This window comes from Anopheles funestus, chromosome 3RL (assembly GCF_943734845.2).
Source record: "Anopheles funestus chromosome 3RL, idAnoFuneDA-416_04, whole genome shotgun sequence".
NCBI classification, from domain to species: domain Eukaryota; kingdom Metazoa; phylum Arthropoda; class Insecta; order Diptera; family Culicidae; genus Anopheles; species Anopheles funestus.
The window spans coordinates 2,409,163-2,424,231 of record NC_064599.1 but is presented as its reverse complement, the minus strand read 5'-3'; the positions used below and the strand labels follow the sequence as shown (position 1 = coordinate 2,424,231).

Here is a 15,069-nt window from a genome sequence, read left to right as displayed (position 1 = left end):
AAAAATTTTAATTATCTACATTACAAATGTAATACTACTTTTGATGTAAAATAGTATGTTTGTGGTAAATTTCTCTCATTAGTTTTAAAATTGTACAGCCTCCAAGTTGAGGCACAAGTAACAATTTTATCTAGGAAAAGTAGATATAGAAACCTTATGCAATTCTTCTTGAAATGTCCAAAACGATGAAGCTACTTTGGACTTTGGAAAATCATTCAGAGGTTTACTCATTGCATATAGTAATAAACCAGCTGTAAACCGTATCTTTCGCAGTAAATTTACACTAATTGCAGGCTATATTTTGCGTGTGTTTGATTTTCCTTCAATAGCTACCAAGGTGTATGCAAGAAGATGCGCAGATAGTGACATATTTATTTGACATAATTCTGAAATATTCTGGATGTTAAAAAGGTTTATTAGGACTTTTTTTTTAAGAAATACGGTGTGTATGCTTTTTGCAATTATCTACCAAAGTTAATCCTCTGATTACTACCGCTCATCATTTTAAAATTATGGCCTCATCGTTGAGTGTAAAATAAAAAAAATGTCCTTCATTGCACAAAAATGAAGTACAAAAATTACAACAGAAATCACATTACAGAAAGGAATGCGGAATGTGTAAAAATTGTAGTGATTACATTTTGTGACAAAAAAAATCGACGAATAAACAATCTGCTGCACACCGAAAGGTTAACTGTCAAGTGGCTGTCAAACGTAGAATCGTTTTGTTGTTAGCTGCGCGTACTGAAAGGTGGAGTGTTCGATTTGCAGCGACGGAACCTGCAATTGTTTGAGTGTATACGGAATTATTCTGCTATCTAGTGACCCACAACAACTGAAAAGTATAAACAACAACGCCCGACATGTCGACAAAATCCTCCAACAGCATCGACAGTCGCACGGAGCTGGTCGAACTTGTAAAACGGAAGGCAGAAATTTCGGTGAGCTTTTGGGCGGGTTTATTTGTTATTGTTTACTACCAGCACTGTGAGACGCTAAATACAATCTGCACTGCAAGATGATGAATATGGGATGGTTTCGAAAAAATAAAAGAAGCGCACCTAATTGTCCCCAATTTCTCTCGAAGGATACACTGGCTAATTTGGAACGGCAGATTTATGCCTTCGAGGGCTCATATCTGGAGGATACACAGTTGTACGGAAACATCATTCGCGGCTGGGATCGCTACTTAACCACGAACAAAACCACCAATTCCAAAGCGGACAAACGGAACAGAAAATTCAAGGAAGCGGAACGACTCTTTTCCAAATCATCCATCACCTCGATGGCGGTAAGAATACTTTGCTGTGGTGCGTAACGCAGTGTGCCGTATACACATTTTTGCTACCCGTTGCAGGCGGTCAGTGGGCTAGTAGATACGAATGACACAAAGCATGAGCGTAACTCTGAATCCGATTCGATGACGAACGACGACTCTAGCGACAACCAGGTCGGTGGTTCTCACTCGACCGTAAATCATTCCTCTGCCGCCGGCAATCGTGAACCGTCCACACCGGTCGTTGTGTCCGGAACTGCCGCCGCCGCCGCCGTCACAGACGGACCGCTGAAAAACTCCGCTAACAAAACGTTAACTAACCAGTCCAAGGCAAATTCTGCGGACAAGGCGTCATCCGGTGGCACGACCGGATTGCTAAATCGAGCGACTTCACCCACCACCAAGGAGTCGAACAACACCTCTGGGCTGGCGAAAGAACCGGCCGCGAACAGTAACAGCACCAGCACACCCAGCAGCACCGCCAAACACAAAGCGAGCAACATCGGTTCGATGAAGAAGGGAAGTTCCAATAAAAAGGTGCGCCATCGCTAGCGTGAATCTCAACACCGAAGAGTCAAGCGGTTCAACAAGAATTCGGTGCTACGGCAAACATAGATCTTAACAATGTACATGTGACACTTGAATGTATAAAGCTAATAAATAATATCGATCAACGCTTAGTAGACGTGATGGTCTGCAGTGTGTGATCATCACAAGTGTTGCCACCGTGTCCGTACTTAACTGTGCGTTTCAAATTTAGGATTTAAGATTGAAGAAATACAGTGGAACTCCGATTATTCGTGCTCATCGGGACCATCAGCCCTTGCCGGATAAGTGAATATCACGGATAATAGGCACAACTCTTTTTATTGATAAATATTAGTGTTTAGTGTGTCTTTTTTTCTTCTAAAACTAGATATTAATTAGCTTAGTTGCGAAATTTGCAAAATAAATCTGTTCTATTAGGTCGAACTTGAGCAAATTGTATCATTCCCTATCGAGGTTTTTATTTCTTGCCATGATCAGCTTTGCAATTAAACATGTCAATTCCGAGCTGCACGGATAATGGGACAGCCGGATAAAAGGTAGCCGGATAATCGACGCTCCACTGTAATAATCAACCGATCATGAACATCGAAGACGGTCTTTGCCTGGATGCGTTCGAGATCTCCTGAGAATAGCTAAAACTTCGATGGTTGATTATCGATTTTCGGATATTTCAATATTTCCATAAGAAGATTAAGGAAAATCTCAATTAGAAAGTACTTCCCTGCCCAATGCCCAATTACTCATGTACGAACAAGGCTTAGAGTTCGATCCGAAGTTCAAACTACTTTGAAATATTGGTATTCCATTGCTAAACCCATTTTTCACAAGTAATGAAATTAGACTAAATGCACGAGAACCTATTGTTTAAATCTATAGCGTAAAGTAATTTATTTTTGATAACTCATCTTTTATGTACTACAATTTCAGCACTTAACTCTAGTTGCAACTAATACATACATAATAGCGTAATTGGTTTTTGGATTAAATTAAAATCGACTTGAATTCTCTCACTATTTTTGTTTCAGCATATCGGTGATAAAGATTTCACAGATTCTAGCATAACCTGCGTCCGTAGTGTGACGGCCAAGGTTGTCCACGGTTACGATATGTACACAAGAACACGTCTGTACATAGTCTACCGCAATAATGGTAAATTTAGAGTTTGGACACAGACTCGGTAATCAATATGTACAGCATCGTCTCCAACAAGAATGATAAATTCTTACACACTTTCATGATAATTACTAACGGGGTAATTTTAACAGACGAATAAGCGATATGGTTAATATAATGCAATTCTTATACGCAAAGAAGTGTTGAAAAAAAGTGAACTAAATTAGCAAAAAAAAAACACAAACTATTGATAGCTAAATTCTTCCTACCTTATTGCAAATGCACTTCACCTTCGCGTGCAAGAAACTGTAACGGGAGAGAATATATTGGCCCTCTTTTTTTGTTGCTTGATTTCGTTAAATTCTAACATATCTAATAAATGATAAAGAAAAGAAACAATACAAAATTAGCAAAATGTTATCACACAAACTTACTTATGAGTAAAGCCAGTGAGAGAGAGAGAGACAGACAGTTGGTTACGATCTACAACTGAATGAACTTAGTAGTAACGAGTTGGCGCAAGCGTATGATACGGTTGTAGATTTTAATGGCCGGTCCTATCTTTACGCCGAGATAATCTATTAGATCGGACTGTGTAAAGCTAAGAAACGATCGGCCAGTGATTTCCTCGTGCCGGATTTTGCTCGCATACTCAGCACAACCGGGCAGCTGCTCTATGTAGCGTGCCATCTCATCCGTGGTCCAGTGTAAGGGATTTTTGCGCAACACACCCGTCTGTTCGGTGCATTCGTCCAGATAGCGGGAATGCCGCTGCCAGATTTCGTACGAATGCATCAACCGTGGACCGTACTCCTCAATGACGGGACGTGCCAGACGGATGGATTCGTTCGCGTTCGTAGCGCGAGTCGAATGATTACTGGCGGCCGTCGCCATATCTTCTGTCTCCTTGACCCGCACTATACGCTCCTTGGAAGGATCGCGGGACGGTGGTGGTGTTGGTGTTGATGTCGAGGTAGCAGTACTAGGCGGTTCTTCCACCTCTTGCTTAATGCGCTTTGTCGGTACGGGGGAAGGCGTAACGGAAGTAACGCTGGCCCTTCTTCTTGCTGTCGATGCTTTGCTTGCATTAGGCGCAGTTACAGCCATACTCTTCCGAGGTGCCTTTACGTCAAGCATATTTCTGGCGTTAATTTGTTTCATATTTTGCGAATTTCCACCAGGTTTCTCTATGTTATGTGTTTGCACTTGGCTGCAAGAAGAAAAAGGGGTAGTAAAAGGGGTTTGGGTTTAGCATGTCGTTATGCTTATGATTTGTGGGAGAAAAAAGGAGGAGAAAATCCACTTACTCATGGCTTACACGGAGCGGTTTACGATCTTCGCTCATCCAGTTCGTTCGTCTGTACGGACATTCGGACGATCGGTCGTGGAACTTTTTCTGCGAAAACTTGCTATTGCCTCTGCTCAGGCAGAACTTAAGCTCGCACGTACCGTCAAACGTACCGGTGGACAGTAGACAATCTACAAACGAATGAAGAAAACGATCAGAAAATAGAAATAAAAATTGTGTTTTTAAATCATCCATCTCACACATACTTGGAGGCGGTTCCAGTGGATGCTTCGTACGGGCACACCAGTTAATCGGATGCAAATCCGGACTGTCGTCCTCAATCCAGAAAGCGTACTCCCGTGGCCAACCTTCAAAGCAAAGGCTCACTTCGTAACCATCGATTGCAACGACCTTGGCAGGACGAATCAACTTTTTCTGCTTCCTGTCTACCACCTCGAGCCGTTGGCCCAGCTTGAAGTAGATCGGTGGGCGTATCTTAAACAAGGGCTTTTCCGCCTTACTGTTCGGCCCCAGATTGTTCCGTGACTTGTAACGGATGTACTTTTCCCAATCGAACGGTTTGTTCCAATCTGCAAGAGTAAAAGTGTATTAAACCGTGAGTTACATTGTACGGGGGGTGTCCTAGCTACATTCTACTTACCAGGTGGTGGAGTAATTTTATCATTGTTCTCCCTGTGCCAGTTAACCGGATGAATGTAGTTGGAGTGAATGCTCACCCAATAGTCGTACCGGTTGTCCCAACCGTCAAAGTGTATCAGTATACGATCGCCCATTTTGTCCGCCACCGTAGCGACACACACTTTACCCGACTTTTTCAAATCATCCGCCTCTATTGCCATCCCTATTTCGAACTTGTTTCGATCGCTCTGTAATTAACAAATTGGCAATATATTAAAAACGGTCTCCCGCATTCGGGCGCATTTTATCTTACCTTACGATTCAGATGAACAAACATGTCATTCTCTGGCACGAGACCGTTCGTTTCCTGCAGGTAACTTTCCCAATCGAACGGTTGCCCTATATAGCTGGCCGGTGGTTGCAGCACACGGTTTGTCTTCTGACACCAACCGGGTGGAAAGATGTCTATGGAATTGGCGTTCACCCAGAAGTCGTAATCGTTCGGATAGCCATCGAAGTGTAACTTCAAACGATAGCCACGAACCTCAGCCACCGTGCAGACACAAAATAGGGAATTATTCTCCGGATCAATCGCTTCCATCTTCATACCGATGCGGAACCTGTTCGCGCTAGACCCAGTGTCAAGCGATGGGAATGGATTGGGACCAAACAGATGGATCGGAGCCGCTTCGGCGTTCATTACTTTCAGATAACGGTTCCAGTTGAACTCTGTTTCCTCACCGCCATCGATGGCAGGGGATGCAGTGGCACCGGCAGCAGCACCGGAAGATCGTGCCGCAGACGCAGGAGGTGGACTGTCGTCGAGCGATGCCGGCATCAATTCTCGCAAAGCCTGCCGTTTCAGGAAGGCACTAGAATTAAGGCTCAGAGAGCTCATCGAATCTTCATCACTAGTGGAAGAGGCCGTCGTTAGTGAGGATGGTGTAGCTTTCTTCACGTTTTGCTTCACCGTTTGTTGCTTCTTTTTGGGCCGCTGATTCTTCTGCTTCTGTCCTGCCTTGACAGGAACTTTTCGATTCACCGATCCACCAAAGCAATGGTTTTCCTTCAGCAAACCATTCGCCTGTTGCAGGGCGTGCGTAGAATTTAGGATGTAATCGCGCAAAACGTGTTTGCTGCTGGCCTGCACACAGCTGATGCTACAGTAATCCGGTGTTACAAATTCAGCCGCACAGCCACTTTTCTGGCATACCTCACACTTGTACAAATCATGCGCCTCGCGAGCGTTCCTTTCGTTCGTCCGTAGCGGCCGTTCGCTAATCCTCAGCTGCATATCACGATACACGTCCGTTTGGCAATGGCGATCGTACGCTTCGTCGGAAAGTGGTTGCACAATGCCAAACTTGTTGAATTCGAAATGCATCTTGCTTTCGCTAAGGTACCCGATACCATCGTACCAGCGCAGATGATCGGCAACGGTCGACGTATCGTATACGACGCCTCCCTCATCGAGAAGACTTGCCGAAGATTCGGATGGTGTGATTTGATTCGATGCTGCAGACGACTTTTTACCACTACCGCGCGATCCCGATGTACTTTTCTTAATCGATTCCGATAGCGGAGTGTTTGGTGCGTGCTTACCCGCCGGCACATTACTGTCGGAGGACATCGATGTCGATCGACTGTTGGTACTACGCTCAACACTATTTTCCTTTGCCAAACGTTGCTTTTTTGCGCGGCTAATTTCCTCTAAGGAGACTAATTCCTGGAACAGCTCATTTCCACCCTCGTTCACCGTTTTGATTTGCTTCGGAACAAGGGGCCGTTTCGTTAGCATTTCTTCAATCTGTTTCGGTACATCAATCGTTTCATTGCACAGCAACGAAACGTTCTGTGCTGATGATGATGATGAAGATGGTTGTGGCGCTGGCGGTACTAAATGTTCCGATTTATTTTGCTCCACAGCAACAGCGGATTTAATGTTGGATTCATTTTTCATTAGCAGCGAAATTGGATCCATCTTGCGTGGATTGGCAACGAGCGGTATATAGTAATGTTCGTTTGTGAACGGAATAGTAACACCGGTCGGTGGTTGTCGTACCAAAGCAAACTCCGAAAAACGGCGACGATTTGGATTTTTCTGCGGAATGGCAGAAAAGCACAGTTTTACCTTCGACGGTTGATGTTCGGAAGAGGAACGCTTCTGTAAACGGGGGCTTACATTCGTACTGGTAGAACCGGTTGCACCAGGTTCCTGTGGTGCCTTTTCCGGTGTTTTACTTACTTCCGGTTGGGAAGAAACATTCCTTTCCGATAGTAAACCTTCAAAGTTGGAGAAATTCGATTGCTCATCCAGCGGTGCACGATCATTTAGGTCATGATCATTATCAACTTCTACCAAATTTTCCCCGTTTGCTTGTGCAATAATGGCCGCCCGTTTCATGCCCGCGCCGAATGGCATATTTTTCTCGCCCTGTTTCACCTCCGGCGCATTAGTTTCACCAAGATCCATCACCAGCATGGGACCATCATCGTTCGACAACTCGTCGTCATCGGTACCGGGAGCAACAGCAGCTGCTGGTTCATTTTCTAACTCGAGCGATAAATTCACATTTGCCCTTTGGCCACACTGTTCGACAAAGTGAGGAGCATTTGAAGGAAGTGGAACCGGCACCGGATCTTTGTTTTGCTCCGAAATGATATTCTGCTCCAAATGCTGCTGCTGCTGTTGCTGTACGATATTTTGTGCTTTAAACGGACTCAGCACAGGGATTGGAAATGCTTTAATAGGTTTCCTTAGCTCCTGCTGTTCCACCGTAGTGGCGGGTGCCAACGATACACGGCGCTTGATGATGCTGTTGTTGGTGACCGGTCCCGTCGTAACCATTATCCGGCGTGTTTCACCATCAAGCTTGCTGGCAACGGTTGCCACAAGTGTTGCCTTATTCGGGGGCACATACAACGGAGGTATATTCGTCGGAACGATCGTGCCTGCTGACGTAGCAGCGATTGGAAGCCTTGCGTTTAATACCAACTTCTGCGGATGCTGTTGGTGTGGTGGTTTTGGGATGGAAATCGTACCGAGCGACTGCAGTACCGGTACGGTCGGTGTATGCACGAGTGGCTGATGGAGTAGCTGTGGGTTGACATTGGACTGCGCTGCTAGTGGTGGCTGCTGATTAAGCATCCCCGGTGGCGTTACCTTGATAGTCGTACCGAACGGTAGCACGAGTTTGGACGCACCAGCGTACAGTGGCTGTGACTGTTGTGGTTGTTCCAGCTGTTGGTGGTTGGTCGGTTGCAAATGCGATGGTAAAACCGTTTGCATCACCATTGACGACGGTACAACGCCGTTCGAAATGATTCCTCCGCTCGCAGCATTCATTCCACCGTCCGTAACCATTGCAGCAGCCGTTGGACTAATAGTGACGGTTGGCGATAGCAGTATCGATGATCCAGCAGTTCCTGCCGGTTTCGGTGCAATTGGACGATACATCCTCAAACCGCCGGACGTCGCTGTTGTCGGTGTTGTGCCAGCAAAAAACTTCAAATCATTAATCGTGCTGGACGCGCCGCCGGTCGGTGGCATTAATACGGTTGTGTTGGTGATCGGTAAACCCGGTGGTGCAGGATTTGGTTTCACGATTGTCGACTGAACGTTTTTCACCTGCTGGTAAGACATCGCGCTCGCTTTTGGAACCTGCACAGTGGTATCACGAACCTGCAATAGGGGGGAAAAAACACCAGAATTAGTCATGTTTTAAAATGCTTTTACTATTGTTCCGTATACTTTTCAACATTCTTTCAACAATTCAGCTTTTGCGTTTCTTTTTTTATTATTCTCCTATACATATTGCTTTTTTGTGTTATCCTTCTGGTACCACGTGTCACATAAACAATACAATAATAGACGGCTGCTACAGGAATTAAATCTTCTTTTACGGTTCGGTAGGATATTTCACCTGTTTAGTAGCCCTTACGCGTGTTATATATGCATTTTGGACACAATATTATCGACAGTGTTGGTGGTTTGATGCACTATCGGTGCATCGTACTAACACATATACACACACACAAAGTGCAGCTAGAAAGAGAGAGCCAGCCTAATGTGCGTATATGCCATGTGACATATACTTTACACATTGGAACTGTATTTGCTTTGAAAACGGTTTCTCAGCTGTTATTGTTGTAATCAGGGCACAATGAACAATTGTCACTACGCTACGTAGAGCTGAAATGCGTACGAAAGACAAAGAAGAGACGGTCACAAATTTGCCGTACGATTCCATTACCTTGTCGCCGCGATTCTACAGCACCGTGACACTGTTTGCTTCATTTTTTAAGAACGAATCACACAAACATTTAAAATATTATAATACTTTTCCGTAACCATGCTGACAACACTGTCACTATTGCTCTCAATAATGTTCGCTGGTCAAGTCACGCACAGCACGAGTTGTGACATTTGTTTATTCGATGTAATTTTCATGTGTTATCTCAGCCCAAACCGATGTGAGGGCCTGACCACCAAACTGATCTTCAAGGCTAGTTTGCCTTAGAGCTCGCAAAGTTAGATCATTCGCAGCCGCAGCATCCACACCACTCACACTCTTCCGGCTGCATCACATGCCGCCATGTTCTGTCAAATTACGGTCAAAAACCGATCCGCGGCTGGTCCGCGACCAAACGGACCAAAAATGCGTATGGATGACGAATCCACCAAAAACATTATGCGTCATATACGCCACCCAGGTATTGCTGCGTGTTTCACGAACTTTCAAAACTAGAAAGAATCACATGAGTTACGTACACTGCCAAAAATGGGTAACGCGAAACACACGTTTGTTGTTGACAGATGCGTTACGGGTAAGAATGTTAGAAGCTTTCTAAAACCAAAAAAAAACATTTCTTAAATTCACATTCACCGCGCGGTGTTATTAGAATTAAATGACAATCAGAACCACATCACAGTTTTTTTTATATTAACTTGAACGATTGAACCACGCCACACGGTGACTATTTCACGTCACGAATTCGTGCATGAATGGAATGCGGACTACAACACTACACTAGGCGCACTTTAATTCACAACACAGCAGTTTATTGCTCTCAGCACTTGTGTGTCTCTATCATCCCTAAACATCTGATAACATGCAGCAAAAAGCATTTCGTGTAACTTCCATATAAAAGTGATACCGGATCGTGGATCGATTCTTGCGATGCTAACGCCGCGTAATCCGCGTGGGACGTCGGGAGAGGGTGCGGCCGGTTTTTGCGGAAATGATAAGATGATGCGAAGATTATATCGCTTTTTTTTTCTTGCATTCATTTTGCACTGCTTCTATGTACAATATATAAACGGGTTGCGTATGAAGCAGAGAGGGCGCATAAATTATTTTACCAATTTTCCACCACACGCAAACGAGGAAAGGAAGAAGGTTGTGGCTGGCGGTAACGATCTTTTTGGGTACTGCGGACCGAACACTGAGTGTTACCAGCAACGTTTTGCTTTGTCAAACGTGGCTTGTGCGAGATGTGTGTGCCTTTGCTGACGGTTGTTTTCCCTTTTTCAGCCCAGGGATAGCAGCAAAATGGCACCAAAAAATCGGACTGCCTGGGGGGGTTTTGTCCTGTGACAGAATAGAAAAATTGTGATTAAATGTGGATTATTACACGGTTTAGTGGTAAAGTACACTTACCCGAATTTTTAACGATTGTTGGATGAGGTGATGATGGCCATGCTTGAATATTGCCACACACTTATCAAGGTTGTGCAATTGGGGGGGTAACGTGCACGTTCGGTGAAAATGAAACCAGTTGCAGGCAGACACTCGTCGTACTGTTTTTTCGTTTCATTACGTTTTCCCCCACCAGGAAAACAGGGGGGCCAATAATTCCGCGTTCACATTTTATCCCGAAGGACAAACCATGTTTCTCAGGTGGCGTTTAGCGTTTAGTAAAGGGTCTTTTCTTTAATGAACCTAAAAGCGTAACTATTCCAGCCAAAAACGGATCGAACGATTTCCTGCTGGAAGTACAATTCTACTACACAGCGGAAGGTTTTTGTCACGTTTCGTGCGATTTTTTGCTTCACTTTTGTTCAGTCACAGATTCCGGTGCTAGTAGAACTCGTACTGCTGCAAACAGAAAAGGCAACCACACGCGACAGCGTCGACAGACCCTTGCGCGAAAGGGAACCTGATTTCGTTTGACCACGCGTATGTGCTGTGTAGTACACTTTGCTTGCCAGAGCAGAAAACCAGAAAACACACGTACGCATTGGCCCCCCGGTCCATGCACACACAAACGTACCCGTGGACCGTTCGCTTTCGACGAAGGTAAAAGAGCGCCCTCCCGCCCCAAAAAAGTGGGCGAGCAAAAGAGAGAGAGCGAACGCTAGAGGCGCGCGTGCTGCGTCTGTTTGTGTGCTTTCTCTCTCGCTCTAGCGACCTTCGTCGGGTTTGATTCGGTATTGGGTACGTTACGCGCTTGTGAAGCGCGTTACACATCCACAACGCGTCCGGTAAAAGGGATCCACCGCGTGCACAGAGCAGTTGTGTGACCTTATTAAAATATAGCAAATGCATACACCAAGGATGCAGTTTTATCAGTTACCATTTTTATACATATTTTTGCACCCTTCAAAAAGGAACAAATGTGTGTGTGTGTGTTTTTTTGAAGGACGGGCCTCGTTTCCAATGGCAACGCATTCCACCGCTGTCAAGGGTTGAGAGATCAACGTGTTGCCGAGTATTATCCTTTTTGCGTAAATGCGTAAAAAAACGATCGCCAGGCGTTATGAACGTTATTTAGCGTTACAAACACGTTAAAAGATGTTTTCCCTTTTCTTGTCGTCGACGACGACCATCATAAGAAAGTCACCAATTCAGAGCCACTTGTTGTTGTTGGCATTCGCACGACACTGACTGTGGATTACGAAATTCAGTAAACTTTCTTTCACACACGTTAAGGGCAAGCTTCGATTGCTTCGGTGTGCGCGATGTGTGCGTTACTGTATGGCTGCTTTTGTGCTGCGAAGATTTGCCTTTTTCTTCTTCTGCTTCTTCGTTTCCCTCCCTCAGAAAGTGCATCTGTGAATGCACAAATAGATCTTATTTCTATCTGCCGTACATTCAATTGAATTCACAACACCTGCTGCCGATACGGATTTTTCGCCATCTGTGTGTGTGTGTGTGCTTAACGTTATTCTATTATTTTTGCCGTTTATCAATATCTCACGCGACTGTGTTTTTTTTCTTTCCCCCAATCAAAGTTGCTTGAGTTGTTTCTTTGTTTTTCATTGCGAATTGGGAGCAGCATTTTTTGAGACGATGATGGTTGAAATAGCGCTGACAACGTGACGTGTGTTTTCATTGGTAACCGGGGGTGTAACGGGTAACGATGACCACCATTCGGGGAGAAGAGCATTGTAATGCCTTTTTCACATAAGATAAGCTAAAGCAACCTTTTTGGTGTGTAACGCTGCTGCTGCTACTGCTGCTAACCGATGCACTACATTTGTTCGGATTTGTTTGTTATTTTCTTCGCCACATTCTCGCACACTAGATGATGTACTGCGTTGCGACACAAATGTGTCCGTGTGTGTGTGTGTGCGTGTACGTGTGATATGTTATTGTAGCTGCTCTTTCTCATGCCTATTGCTTTACCGGAGGGAAAAAAAGATGATAAATTTTTGTTAGCAAGTTGATAACGAATGGAAACAATTCGAACAACCGAGCGTTTTGACAGTTGTGCGCCTCCGTATCGATGAAAGTACGTACCCTCACAGGCGAAAAACAATTGCAACACACAGCACCCAAATAATAACAATAGCGCATCAAACGGAATGAGACACACAGAATACAAAAAATTCACCAATATCCGATCACCTACTGGACGTGGAATCCGTCTCACCGTGGAAAGGACACACAATTCGACACAATTTTGACGTAAAATGCCGCCCCTGAAGCCGCTGCGTTTTGCTCACGCTACTCTATCGACGGCATCGCAACCATGTGTTGCTGAGTGGAAGATACAAAGAACGTTCCCCACTTCGTGTTTTAAAACAATTGAAAAATGTGTGATAACACGCGTGGAACAACACTGTTTTATGATGATGATGATGGTTACCTCTTGCTACACTGTGTTTGTTTATGCTGCTGAAGGGTTTTTCTTTTTCACACAAACGATCCGATCAGTCGCTCGTTGATCAGAGACCCGAACTGCTTTTCCACTGATTATTGCTGCTGACTGCCGTTTGTTAAATGGTTGTTCAAGGCGGTCTTTCTATGTGTTTGTGTGTGCGTGTTTTTGCGTGTTTTCAGTCAGCATTTCCCATCCTTAGCGCAATGCAGCGCCGGGCGAAGGAAAGAGTGCGCGATACGCTCGCGACAGCTGCTGTCAGTGCGTCCATACCGCCGCTACCACACATTACACGCACACACCAGCAAACGTACGATTACACGTTGTTTCGCGCTCTCCACGCTCCCAACGAAATGCGGCGCACACGTTCGAACACAACCGTGTGTGAAAATGCACATTTTGTTTCCGCGAAAAAAAAAATGTTTACGTGTTGAAAATTAAGAAAAAAAACAGCACGAAAAAGGATAATAAATATGGGAAAAACAATAAAAATAAAGGGAATATCCGTATTCACAAAAAAGAGGTGTGAATATACTTACCGGGGGAATTTTGAAGATGCTCACATCGGGACGTAGATCATATTTTCTCTGTTCAAATGTCGAATTTCTACGGTCTTTGATCGTCTGATCTTTGGCTGCCGATTGAAGATGCCGCATGGTAAGTTGCACGTTTTGGTCAAGCATAGAGTTGATGTCAACCGGCATTAGCTTTACATGATGCGAAGGGATATTTGAGGCTGCGCCATCGCTAGGCGAACGATTAGTTTTCATAGCTCGGATTAATAATTCGCGCGAATCGAGCGACATTCGTGATCCACGCATTAATCCACAGTTTTTCCAACCTTTCGTAGGGTTTGGTTTTATCAGTGACGGTTGTCCACCCGCATTTTGTTGCGATCTTGAACCACAATTCGGTGGTTGAATCATGATCGATTTGATGACTGTTACGTTTGGCTTCGAAGCCTTGCCCATCGACGGTGGCTCCATGTTTGTGAATAGCTGTGAAGAGTAATGTTTCTTGTTGCTTAAAAGACTGTAATGAAATTGTAACAAAACAACGAAATATAATAATTACGTTTTTAAATAGGCAACAAATTCACACTGCTGCGACGGGGCACAGGCAATGAAATGTGTTCAGCGGTGTACCGTACAATACATGCTGTTCTTACCTGCTGTACTTAGTTGAAAGATCTTACTCTCTCTCTCTCCTTCTCTCTCTTCTGCTTTGGCATTCATTTACCATACGCACACACGTATAGTTTGCTCTATCTCTCTTTTCGTACGCTCTCTTCACGCGCGCTTTTACACCGCAAGCAACACAGTTTGACGTTTGCGGTTGAGTGTGTTTGTGATATCGTGCAATCGCAGGACGATATACGATTTCGAAAAATATGACGACCGCGTGCGAAGGGTAGAACAAATGTTTATGCGCACGTGTGTGTGCTACTAAACAGTTGTGCGAATCGTAACTTTTGTTTCATATTAATCAATTCACAGAAAAATTTACGTTGTTTTTGTTGGCTTTTGTTACAAGTTTTTTTTTCTCACAACCAGAACAAACACGTCCGCACGTGTCAGTGTCGCCTTCAACCTGTACACACAGCAAAATTCACAATTTCTAATTCAGAATCCTTGGAGTTTGCTTTTTGTTTGTCTGTATTTTGAAAAAGACGTTCCCTTCCAGTGTAGTACAAGGTAGCAAAGAAAAAACTATGCAAATATGCTATCGTGTTAACTTATTCGTTATTTGTTTTCAACAAAACCAATCTTAATATATTCGGCACTTGCGTTTTAATGCAACCTATTTCTGAGAAGTTGCTGTAAATGGGTAGCACCGTTATTATGCACGAAAAATTCAATATGCTTTTTCCGAAGAAATAACTAAACTCAACAAAGACGCCGAAACTGCAAAATTCCACATTTATTTTATCAAAAGTATGATAAAATGTCTTCACTACACTTTGATTTCGTTGCAAATCTATTCTATCGCGTCGTTCTAATCACTCGTTAACGTTATATTCACAGATTGAAGCGTATTACCAAGGCTATTTAAAAAGACCAGGTGGTGGAATGTAGAGCATTTTGACATTCAAGAAGACGTA

General features: G+C 44.2%; 3 protein-coding genes across 11 annotated transcripts in view; 2 read left to right on the top strand and 1 right to left on the bottom strand.

Annotated features, from left to right (window-relative positions):
- LOC125771157 (protein yellow-like) overlaps window positions 1–15,069 on the top strand; it is a 486,298-nt gene that overhangs the window by 202,320 nt on the left and 268,909 nt on the right. The window contains exon 1 of one of the 4 annotated variants that reach the window (XM_049441540.1): window positions 12,016–12,019. The exons of the other annotated variants lie outside the window; for them this stretch is intronic. The gene's annotated coding sequence lies outside the window, so the exon portion shown is untranslated. Of the gene's footprint in view, window positions 1–12,015; window positions 12,020–15,069 lie in introns of those variants that run through there. 4 annotated transcript variants of the gene reach the window in all.
- LOC125771189 (chromatin modification-related protein MEAF6) lies at window positions 706–1,997 on the top strand. Its single transcript, XM_049441581.1, has 3 exons — window positions 706–941; window positions 1,088–1,291; window positions 1,358–1,997. The coding sequence occupies exons 1-3, from the start codon at window positions 864–866 to the stop codon at window positions 1,826–1,828; spliced, it is 753 nt and encodes a 250-aa protein (XP_049297538.1). The 5' UTR covers window positions 706–863; the 3' UTR covers window positions 1,829–1,997.
- Window positions 2,684–14,768, bottom strand: LOC125771126 (lethal(3)malignant brain tumor-like protein 3). Of its 6 annotated transcripts, none has more exons than XM_049441452.1 (7): window positions 14,137–14,768; window positions 13,508–14,000; window positions 5,179–8,547; window positions 4,888–5,113; window positions 4,493–4,816; window positions 4,246–4,417; window positions 2,684–4,148 (listed from the first exon to the last, which is right to left on the bottom strand). In XM_049441452.1, exons 2-7 carry the CDS (start codon window positions 13,952–13,954, stop codon window positions 3,422–3,424), a joined length of 5,265 nt encoding a protein of 1,754 aa, XP_049297409.1. In that variant the 5' UTR covers window positions 13,955–14,000; window positions 14,137–14,768; the 3' UTR covers window positions 2,684–3,421. The 6 variants fall into 6 exon arrangements, with proteins under 6 accessions (XP_049297409.1, XP_049297413.1, XP_049297410.1 ...); XM_049441456.1 differs by lacking the exon at window positions 14,137–14,768 and adding an exon at window positions 12,292–12,481 and having other exon boundaries at window positions 13,508–13,599; XM_049441453.1 differs by lacking the exon at window positions 14,137–14,768 and having other exon boundaries at window positions 13,508–14,086.

Coding starts and splice junctions, on each gene's coding strand:
- LOC125771189 (XM_049441581.1), top strand. CDS start 864: ATGTCGACAAAATCCTCCAACAGCATCGACAGTCGCACGGAGCTGGTC. Junction 942..1,087: donor AACGGAAGGCAGAAATTTCG/GTGAGCTTTTGG, acceptor TTTCTCTCGAAG/GATACACTGGCTAATTTGGA. Junction 1,292..1,357: donor CATCCATCACCTCGATGGCG/GTAAGAATACTT, acceptor TACCCGTTGCAG/GCGGTCAGTGGGCTAGTAGA.
- LOC125771126 (XM_049441452.1), bottom strand. CDS start 13,954: ATGGAGCCACCGTCGATGGGCAAGGCTTCGAAGCCAAACGTAACAGTC. Junction 8,548..13,507: donor GCATCTTCAAAATTCCCCCG/GTAAGTATATTC, acceptor CCCCTATTGCAG/GTTCGTGATACCACTGTGCA. Junction 4,817..4,887: donor TAAAATTACTCCACCACCTG/GTAAGTAGAATG, acceptor TTACTCTTGCAG/ATTGGAACAAACCGTTCGAT.